Here is a 10904-nt window from a genome sequence, read left to right as displayed (position 1 = left end):
TTTTATTGTGGTCGTACCTTGAGGACTCCCTGCTACTGTTTCCCACACAACAACCACCCTGTGAGGTGGGCTGGGCTGATGGTTAGCTGAGCCCAAATTTGAGGCCGATCTCCCCGTTGCCCAGTCGAAACCCCCTACCCCACATGACAAAATTTGGGGGGGGGTCACCTCACCCCAACTTCCACCCCAAAGTCCTGCTCTCTGAGGGTCTCCGCTCCATCTTCTGCCCCTCTGATCGGGGACGCTTCTCTCCACAAGCCCAGCGAGCCACCGGGGGGGGGCGCTCTACGCATCTGCCACCAAAGGTGCCTCAATGAGGACTAGCCGCCCTCGGGGTCTCTTCTTTCCCTCCCTGGCTGTCTCGCCGCGCTCCGCCGTCTCCCTGGCAACGCGGCCCCCCGCGCTCCCATTGGCCCGCCGGCGGGCGCCGCTATTCCCGCCCACTCCGCGGCGTTCCCATTGGCGGGGACGGAGAGGCGCCGAGGCGATCGCTCCCATTGGCCCGGACGGCTGCCCGTCTCCGGGGCAAGAGGGAGGGAGGGGGGTTCCGGTTCCGGTGTGGAGGCGGCAGCAGCAGAAGCAGCGCTGGCGGCCAAGCGAGCGTCGGAGGGGGCCGGGCCCAGCGCGGCGAGGACAACACGCCAGGCCCGCTCCCGCCCGCGCCCGGCAGGCAGCCCGCCATGAGGAGGCGGCGGCGGGAGCAGCAGCAGCAGCAGCAGCCGCCCCTCGAGGCCTGAAGGCAGCCGAGCCCCGTAGGCCCCAACCCGCCTGGGGGGAGCCGGCCCGGCCCAGCCATGGACAACCAGGTGAGGAGGAGGAGGAGGGCCCCCTCCCTCCCAGGAATGGGCGGGGCCGGCCTTCATTGGGCGCGCGGCGGCCACGCCCACACCCTGTGGAAAGGGGCGGGGTTTGGGCAGCGAGCCACGAGGCTGGCCACGCCCACGGAGGTCCTCATGCAGCTCCCCCTCCCCCGCCTGCCTTTTGTTCGGGGGGGGGGGGGGTCGGGTGTGAGATGAATGGGGTGCCGACCCCTTTGAAGGGGGGGGAGGGGAGGGCAGAACCACCTGCCCCAGTGGGAGGGAGGGGAGGGGCCTGCCCACCTGAAGGGGCGTGGCTTCCTCAAGGCAGGGGAAGGATGGGATAGAATAGAATTGGAATAGAATAGAATAATTTATAGAGTATAATAAGAATGGAATAGAATATAGAATGTAAACTGGAAGGCGCCTTGGAGGTCTTCTAATCCCCTGCTCAAGGGGAGGGGAGGGGAACAGAGGCTGTTCCACCCACCCCATATTGATGGCAGCTTCCTCCCCCTCCCCTCCGTGGGATGCAGGCTGCATGCAAAACCCTCCCCCCTCCTCCAGTCTCTCTCCATAGAACCGGTCCCTGGTGCCCCAAAGGTTGGGGGTCACTGGTCTAGAGAAAAGGAGGACTTGTGGGGGAGCACGTGAGAGCAGCCGTCCAGTATTTGAGGGGCTGCCACAAAGAAGACGGGCGTCAAATTATTCTCCAAAGCACCAGAAGGCAGGAGAAGAAGCAACGGATGGAAACTAACCAAGGAGGAGAAGCAACCTGGAAGTAAGGAGAAACTTCCTGAGAGTGAGGACAATTAACCCGTGGAACTGCTTGTCACCAGAAGCTGTGGGCGCTTCACCACTGGGGGTTTTTAAGAAGAGACTGGACAGTCATTTGTGTGAAATGGTATAGGATCTCCTTGCTTGAGCAGGGGGCTGGACTAGAAGACCTCCAAGGTCCCTTCCAGCTCTATTTTGATTGATTGATTGATTGATCCAGGGAGTCCTCGACTTACAACCACGATGGAGCCCCAAATTTCTGTTAAATGGGACATTTGTTAAGTGAGTTTTGCCCCATTTTACGACTTTTCTTGCCACATAAGTCAATCACTGCAGTTGATAAGTTACTAACCTGGCCATTAAGTGGATCTGGCTTCCCCTATTAACTTTGCAGTTCAGAAGGTCCCAAAAGGGGATCACCTGATCCCGGGATGCAGTAAAGGACATAAACATGAACCAGTGACCAAGCATCTCAATTTTGATCATGTAATCCTGAGGTTGTTGCAAAAGTCGTAAGAGTGAAAAACGGCCCTAAGTCACGTTTTTCAGCACCGCTGTAACCCTGAAGGGTCACCAAACGAAGTGCTCTTAAGTCGAGGACTACCTGTAGTAGGACCACGCTGACTTACTGCCTCAATTGCCGTTGTTGGGTGAGTTCTGTGCAGTTGCAGCCGCCCACACTCGTGGGATCGCCATTTGCGATCTCCTGCCGGCTTCCCCATTGGTCATTGCAGGACAGTGTGATTTGGAAATCCTACGCTGGTTGCCAAGTGCCTGAATGGCAATCGCATATCGCTGGATAACGCTACAATGGCCGCAACTACAAGTTGTCGTTTCTCGGTCAGTGCGGTACCTTCGAACTGTCACTAAGTAAGGGGTCATCACCAAGGACGACCTGTATAGCAAAGGTGGAGAGCAGGCGAGTCTGGTGGACATATAAACTATTGCAGTTTATGCCAATTCAGTAAGCTGCAAATAATAGCTTGTAAGCAGCCCTGAGTTTACCTATCATAGCGAATTAGGTTAGCGTTAGAGCTTAGAATAACGGAAGGGACCTCGTAGGTCACCTCGTCCAACCCCCCTGCTGAAGCAGGAGACCCTACACAATTTCAGACAAATAGTTGTCCAGTCTTTTCTTGAAAACCTGCAGTGATGAAGCAACCACAACTTCTGGTGGCAAGCTGTTCCACTGGTTGGTTGTTCTCACCGTCAGGAAGTTTCGCCTTAATTCCACATTTCTTCTCTCTATCAGTTTCCATCCATTATTCCTTGTCTGGCCTTCTGGTGCTTTGGAAAATAGCTTGACCCCCTTCCTCCTCTCTGTGGCAGCCCCTCAAATATTGGAAGAAGCTATCCTGTCTCCCCTGGTCCTCCCCTGGTCCTTCTCTTCTCTAGACTAGCCATGCCCAGTTCCTGCAACCATTCATCGTATGTTTTAGCCTTCAGTCCCCTCATTATCTTGGTTGCTCTGCACTTTTTCTAGAGTCTCAACATCTTTTTTGTAGTGTGGTGACCAAAACTGGATGCAGTACTCTAGATGTGGCCTTACTAAGGCTTTAGGTCTTAGTACCTCCCTTGATCTTGATTGTTTCCCTCTGTTAATGCAGCTTCGGATTGCATTGGCTTTTTTGGCCGCACACGGCTGGCTCATGTTTTAAGTGACTGTCCACTAGGACTGCAGCCCAGCCCAAGACAAGGAACAATGGGAATTGGGGGAGAGAGATGAACCTTCTGGTTAATGTAGAAGAGAAGTTATTTAGTTATGTATCGCTTGGATTTGTGCCATTCCATCCCACTTTTATAAGCACCCAGGGCATCTTGAACTGCAAAACGAGGTTGCATCATCATTCAAACTCTGAGCATCTTTAGATATTCATAAAAGTTGAAGCATAGGATCTAACTCTTTGTCGGGCATCCAAAGCTAGATATTAAGGATATTTGGATGATCTCTGGAGGACCAGGGATAGAGGTTGTTCCTCTGCCCTGGTCCTATTAGACCTCTCAGCGGCTTTTGATACCATCGACCATGGTATCCTGCTGCGCCGGTTGGGGGGATTGGGAGTGGGAGGCACCGTTTATCGGTGGTTCTCCTCCTATCTCTCCGATCGGTCGCAGACGGTGTTGACGGGGGCAGAGGTCGGCTCCGAGGCGCCTCACTTGTGGGGTGCCGCAGGGGTCGATCCTCTCGCCCCTTCTGTTCAACATCTATATGAAGCCGCTGGGTGAGATCATCAGTGGCTTCGGTGTGAGGTACCAGCTGTACGCTGATGACACCCAGCTGTACTTTTCCACACCGGGCCACCCCAACGAAGCTATCGAAGTGCTGTCCCGGTGTTTGGAGGCCGTACGGGTCTGGATGGGGAGAAACAGGCTCAAGCTCAATCCCTCCAAGACAGAGTGGCTGTGGATGCCGGCATCCCGGTACAGTCAGCTGAGTCCACGGCTGACTGTCGGGGGCGAGTCACTGGCCCCGGTGGAGAGGGTGCGCAACTTGGGCGTCCTCCTGGATGAACGGCTGTCTTTTGAAGATCATTTGACGGCCGTCTCCAGGAGAGCTTTTTACCAGGTTCGCCTGGTGCGCCAGTTGCGCCCCTTTCTAGACCGGGATGCCCTATGCACGGTCACTCACGCCCTCGTGACGTCTCGCCTGGATTATTGCAATGCTCTCTACATGGGGCTCCCCTTGAAGGGCATCCGGAGACTGCAGTTAGTTCAGAATGCGGCTGCGCGGGTTATAGAGGGAGCCCCTCGTGGCTCCCGTATGACACCTATCCTGCGCAGACTGCACTGGCTACCTGTGGCCTTCCGGGTGCGCTTCAAGGTTTTGGTAACCACCTTTAAAGCGCTCCATGGCATAGGGCCGGGTTACTTACGGGACCGCCTACTGCTACCGAATACCTCTCACCGACCCGTGCGCTCTCACAGAGAGGGACTCCTCAGGGTGCCGCCAGCTAGGCAGTGTCGTCTGGCGACGCCCAGGGGAAGGGCCTTCTCTGTGGGGGCTCCCACCCTCTGGAACGAACTCCCCCCAGGACTCCGTCAACTTCCAGACCTCCGAACCTTCCGTCGCGAGCTTAAAACACACCTATTTATCTGCGCAGGACTGGACTAGTTTTTAAATTTTATAGGGGTTTTAATTGGTTTTAATATTTATACTATTTTTAATAATTTGGCTCTTTGAATAAGTTTTTTAATGGTTTTCTTAATTTGTATATATATGTTTTTTATTTGCCTGTGAACCGCCCTGAGTCCTTCGGGAGATAGGGCGGTATACAAATACGAATAATAAATAAATAAATAAATAAAATAAATATTAAAGTCCATAAAGTCGGCTACACAGCTGACTTTAATATCCATGGCGGGCCTTTTGCTGTAGGCCCACCATGGGTATTAAAGTCAGCTGTGTAGTCACTGGGGCCCATCCTCCGTCTTCTTTAACCGGTCCACCAATATTCGTGCCAGAACACCTCTTAACAGTTGTGCAACATCTCTTCTCACCCTGCTACATGCCTGGACTGCTTTTGAGTTGTGTTAGTATCTTCCACCTGACAGCTGAGTGTTGGCTTAATGCCAGTTTATCCTGTTGCCCCACCACAGGTCCTATTGAGGAGCAGGGACCACAGATAATCCTCACTTTACGAGCACAATTGAACACAACATTTTAGTTTTCAAGCCAGATGGCCCTTAAGTGAGTTTGTCCCATGTCACGACCTCTCTTAGTTATTAAGTGAATCGCTGCCAGTGTTAAGTTAGCAAAACAGTTGTAAAGCGAATCCAGAGGTCGCAAAAGGTGAATTCTGCAACCTTCCAAAACATGAATCTCTTTCGGTGCTGTTGTAACCACGAACAGTCCCTAAACATAAGGCCTACTTGTATTTCCAAATAGACCATCCCGCTCCTGAACTCTATTTTTGATTACCTGCTTTTAGGCATCTACTTTCTCAGGTGAGGAAATGATTTAGCCCCTGGGGCCTAAAAGGCTGCAAGGGGCCCTCCTGAGGCTATCTGCTCTGGGCTAGTCCCTTCGTTCCCACAAACTCCTGGTAACGTATCCCAAAAGTGGCAGAAAAGACGTAACAACTGAAGAGGCAAAATGCGGGTCCTGTCGGTTTGTTGTTGTTGTTGTTGTTGTTGTTGAACTGCTCTGCTGTGTCCTTGTACCTACCTGAGCTGGAAAGGTTTGTCACCCGCCCTTAGCTGTAGAACAGCTAAGAAAATCCAAGGGACACCTTTGCCCCCCAACCACATGTGTGTGTTTGTGTTTGTTTGTAAATACCGCCTTATATTCGTACGGCAAGTCCTAATTCACAGTTGTGGAAGAGGGAAAGCCTACAGACCTTGGATCTGTCGTCTGGATGCAGCCGTTCAATCTGTAGCTTGTGCGTGACAAATTAACGTGCAATACGCTTTTTATGTTTCCAATAACTGAGTGGGGCACAGATCCTGAACGTTAGGTTCTAAAATCAGTTTTCCTAAATTAACGTCCTTCAGATAAGCTGTCGCATGAGCTGCTGAGTTCCCAGCCAGTTGGGAAAAGCTGGTTTTAAACAAAGGAATTAAATCATGTCTGGTCTTTCCTGAACTATATAGACCAGAGGTCTCCAACCTTGGCCACTTTTAAGACTTGTGGACTTCAACTCCCAGAATTCCTCAGCCAGCTTTGCTGAGAGTTGAAGTCCACAAGTCTTAAAGTGGCCAAGGTTGGAGATCCCTGATATAGACGGTTGGTGTGACTTTTTTTTTTTTTTAAAGAAGTCGCAGTTCACCAGCCAGGTCTAACAGTCGAGGTGTTTTTGCCTCCCTCCCTCTCTTCCTTTGCCCTTCCCCTCCCCTTCCACACCGCCTTCCCCCTTCCTAGTGTACAGTCCAGGTGAAGTTGGAGCTCGGACACCGCGCCCAGCTGCGCAAGAAGCCCACCACTGAGGGGTTCACCCACGACTGGATGGTGTTTGTACGAGGCCCGGAGCAGTTTGAGATTCAGCACTTCGTGGAGAGGGTGGTCTTCCGTCTCCATCAGAGCTTCCCTAAACCGAAACGTGGTGAGTGAGCGAGCACCTGTGGCCTCCCTGGGGTGTCCCGAGGGGCAACCTAGAAGTAAGGAGGAATTTTTCTGACCTTGAGAGCAATCAACCCATGGAACAGAAGTTGCCTTCGGAAGTTGTGGGAGCTTCATCACTGGAGGCTTTCAAGGAGAGACTGGACTGCCATTGGTCAGAAATGGTGTAGGGTCTCTTGCTTGGGCAGGGGGGGTTGGACTAGATGACCTACAAGGTCCCTTCCAAGTCTGTTAATCTAATCTCTTGAGGAGGAGGAGGAGGAAGGAGGAGAAATTTTGCTTCTCATCCAAGAAACTTCCTCGGTTGTGACTGGATGGTGGGCAATGCAAGGATAGGTTCCGGCAGTTGGGAAGGTGCAAGAGAGACGCAGCTCGGGTCAGGGAGGGCCCCTGAGGGTATAAGGGGGAGGCCCAAGAGGCCCGGAGGGGAGGGTTGTGTGAGTCAGCAAAGAGAGATGCAAAAAGGGGGACGCAGGTTGGAGACAGGATGTGAGGGCTATGCGGTATGGATTGGGCAAGGTGCCCCAGGTGGTGAGTAAGATGCCTGGTTCAGAGACAACACAAAGGGGTGTAACGAGGTGTGGGTCGGGTAAACGGTGGACGGGTGGGTGAGAGGAGTACAAATTAGGGAGGGGGTGCAGCGTGACAGAGGGACTGGGACGGACGGACGGGTGGGAGAGAACTACCCTTGTGACCTTTCCTGCCGGCTTCCCCATTGACTTTCTGGGGAAGCCAGCAGGGAAACTTGCAAATGTGGATTGCTCAGTTATAGGGCACTGCAACCGGTCATGGCTACAAAGCGGTTCACACGCACCAGGGGTGCCAGGACAGCTGGAACTCCAAAACCCTGTCAAAACCACCTTTCCTTCGGTCAGCCGCTGGGAAAAAAAAACAGTCGTAGGTTGAGGACTGCCTTTAAGCTGTTCCCTCACGTGGCTGAAATTGAATAGCATCCAGGAGGAATGGCCTGGGGGGAGGAGGGGTAGCTTTCAGCTGCCTGGGTGGGAGGAACCGCGGGGTGTGGCTTCTGTCCCCCCCACTTTTATCTTGGAGGTCCTTGCGTCACATTCCCTCCATGCAGTTGCCGCCATCCTCCCAGGCATTTTTTTGACAGTTTCAAACGGCCCAGGGGCCTCCTTTTCATCCTGACCAAGGTGTTCTAGGCCAGGGGTCTGCAAACTTGGCCCTTTTAAGACTTGTGGACTTTGCTGGCTGAGGAACTCTGGGAGTTGAAGTCCACAAGTCTTAAAAGAGCCAAGTTTGCAGACCCCTGGCCTAGGCAGTGGGTAGTCCTGAACTTACGACCACAATCGGGCCTGACATTTCCGTTGTTAATTGGGTCATTGGTTAAGTGAGTTTTGCCCTTGTTTTACGACCTTTCTCACCAGAGTCGTTAAGTGAACCACTGCAGTGGTTAAGTTACTCACATGTTAAATGAATCTGACTCCCCTCCCCCTCTTGACTTTGCTTGTCAGAAGGTCACAAAAAGGGGACCGCTTGACCTTGGGACCCTGCAACTGTCCTAAGTACAAGCCAGTTGCCAAGGGTCCGAATTTGGGTCACGTGACCATCGGGGACGCTGCAAGAGCCGTTAAGTTGTGGGAAACGGTCTTAAGTCACATTTTTCAGGGCTGTTGTAACTTCAAACGGTCACTAAATGAACTGTTGAGTATTCTCATAGATCATATTCTGGGTAGGTCTGACTTTGGTCTCATTGCTTTGATTCTCCTCCCTGCCGTCCGCCTGGTTTTCACGGTGCTGCTGGGGAAGTTTTCTAACGCTTATTTTTTGCTTCTCCCCCCCCTCCACAGTTTGCAAAGAGCCCCCTTACAAAGTGGAGGAGTCTGGCTACGCGGGGTTTATTATGCCCATTGAGGTCTACTTCAAGAATAAGGTATCATTTTATTTTCTTCCTCCTCCCTGCATTTTTTTATTTATTTGCATTTATATCCCGCCCTTCTCCGAAGACTCAGGGCGGCTTACACTATGTCAAGCAATAGTCTTCATCCATTTGTATATTATATACAAAGTCAACTTTTATTGCCCCCAACAATCTGGGTCCTCATTTTGCCTACCTTATAAAGGATGGAAGGCTGAGTCAACCTTGGGCCTGGTGGGACTTGAACCTGCAGTAATTGCAAGCAGCTGCTGTTAATAACAGACTGCATTAGAGGCATTTCATCATCTGACCAACCCTGGGAACCAATTTCACCTTATAAGAGATATAAATCTTTCATAGTTGTATCTTGCCTTCTAAATCCAAGGCAAGATACGGATGGACCAAAAATTTGCTTTTTTTCTTAAGACAGTGATGAGTATGTATGTTTATGCATTCCAGCTCTGATCTAGCCCCTCCCCTGTGCAGATCATTCTGGAAGGAAATAGGATCCTTCGTTCTTTCTCACCCCAAATTCATTGCCTTCTGCTTTCTCCCTGCCTTTCACTGCCTTCTGGCCAAACCCGGGAACCAATTTCACCTTCCGAGTCAAGATATGGATGAACAGAAAACTTCGCCCTTTTCCTAAAGCCATAATCAGTACCCTGTTTCCCCAAAAATAAGACCCAACTGAAAAATAAGCCCTAGCGTGATTTTTCAGGGTGCTGGTAATATAAGCCCTACCCCAAAAAATAAACCCCAGTTAAGATTGTCAGCCAGATGGATGCATTTAGTCCACTGTACTTCCCCGAAAATAAGGCCTACCTGAAAGATAAGCCTTAATATGAGTCTTTTGGAGCAAAAATCAATATAAGATCCGGTCTTATTTTTGGGGAAACACAGGTATGTATGTTTAGTTCAGGGATCTCCAACCTTGGTCCCTTTAAGACAGCGGTTCTCAACCTGTGGGGGTCGAATGACGATTTGCCAGGGGTCGCCTAAGACCATTGGAAATATGGGAAGTATACTTGCGAGTCGAAGAATCGCGCTCCAATGGTTGACTCCACAAGCCAGCTGCAGGCTCTTCAGATCGCTAGCCGAATTCGGCTTCAGGCGCGATGAATTAAAAAAGAGAGAAATCTTTGCTCTGATGTCTCCCTCTCAAGCCAGCTGCAATCACTCCCAATCGCTAGCCTAATCTGGCTTCAGGCGCCATAAACTTAACAGGGGAGGAGTCTCCGCTTTAATGCCTCCGTCCTCAAGGCAATCGCAAGCAGTTCAGATCGCTAGCCAATACGGCTTCAGGCGCGATCAATTCAAAACGAAAATAATTTTACGGTTGGGGTCGCCACATCGTGGGGAATTGTATTAAAGGGGTCGCAGCACTATAAAGGTTGAGAACCACTGCTTTAAGACCTGTGGACTTCAACTCCCAGAGTTCCTTGGCCAGCTTTGCCGTCACCTCGAAGCTCATGTCCAAAATGTTTTGGGCAAACTGAGTTTTTTTTAAAAAAAAAACCAACAACACCTGTGCCATTTTGAAGGCCGTTTCTACCGCTCACCATGGCACGGTGACAGCTAAGGTGATGCCAGGCTCCTGTACAAATCAAGCCAACGCAGGATTTTGCCATCCTGTAGCCAATATTTTGTTGATCTATCTGAATGCTCCTATCCTGTACTTCGACCCGGCTTTGAATGTTTACAGGGCCTCCTCCTCCTCCACCCAAGGAGGATTTGCCAACGATGTGGTGGAGTTTGGAGTGAATTTTTTTCTGAGCTGCGCTCCATTCTTCTCCTTCAGCTGCTTTAGCTGCCTGAACACAGAGAGCTGTGGAAAATCGCACGATAGTGACTCACGTAATCGGTTTCAATCTCTTTGAGATTTTTGCCTCTTGCTTTCACAGGAGGAACCGAAGAAAGTGTGTTTTACCTATGACCTTTTCCTAAACCTGGAAGGAAACCCCCCGGTGAATCATTTGCGCTGCGAGAAGCTCACCTTTAATAACCCCACCAAGGAATTCCGTCACAAACTCATCAAAGCCGGAGGGGTGAGTAATTAAGGGAGGCAACCCTTCCTAGGGACCAGGAGAACGAAAAGCGTGTTGCGGTTCTTTTTTTTGTTGTTGTTTGTTGTGTCGTCCATCTTCAAACGAGATGCCTTTTGTCTGGCCGTGGGATGTGGAAGACAACGTTTGACTCTCTCCATCTTCCTGCAGGAGATTAAATGGTTGCTTCTCCAGACAGTTTAAAGAAATGATGGACATTCTAAATTTGTTTCGGTCTAAGTAGGACCATTATTTTGGAATTGCTGGTTTTATGCCGTTCGATTTGCTTGATTTTAACTCTCTTAAAATTCGCCCACTACCCTACTTGGGTTTAATCTTGGTGGTAGCAAAGC

At 51.0% G+C, this 10904-nt stretch overlaps 1 protein-coding gene across 2 annotated transcripts in view; it reads left to right on the top strand.

Moving 5' to 3' along the window:
* Nucleotides 1-557: 557 nt before the first annotated feature.
* The window catches only part of MLLT1 (MLLT1 super elongation complex subunit), a 33648-nt gene continuing 23301 nt past the window's right edge, over nucleotides 558-10904 (top strand). The window contains exons 1-4 of one of the 2 annotated variants that reach the window (XM_058163725.1): nucleotides 558-806; nucleotides 6433-6613; nucleotides 8442-8524; nucleotides 10411-10554. In XM_058163725.1, the coding sequence (XP_058019708.1) occupies nucleotides 795-806; nucleotides 6433-6613; nucleotides 8442-8524; nucleotides 10411-10554 (420 nt within the window). In that variant the 5' untranslated portion in view covers nucleotides 558-794. The remainder of the gene's footprint in view (nucleotides 807-6432; nucleotides 6614-8441; nucleotides 8525-10410; nucleotides 10555-10904) is intronic. The other variant, XM_058163726.1, reaches the window with a different exon arrangement.

The sequence above is a fragment of the Ahaetulla prasina genome, chromosome 1 (genome assembly GCF_028640845.1).
Source record: "Ahaetulla prasina isolate Xishuangbanna chromosome 1, ASM2864084v1, whole genome shotgun sequence".
NCBI classification, from domain to species: Eukaryota; Metazoa; Chordata; class Lepidosauria; order Squamata; family Colubridae; genus Ahaetulla; species Ahaetulla prasina.
The sequence above is the reverse complement of the archived record's forward strand: the minus strand, read 5'-3'. Positions and strand labels throughout refer to the sequence as shown.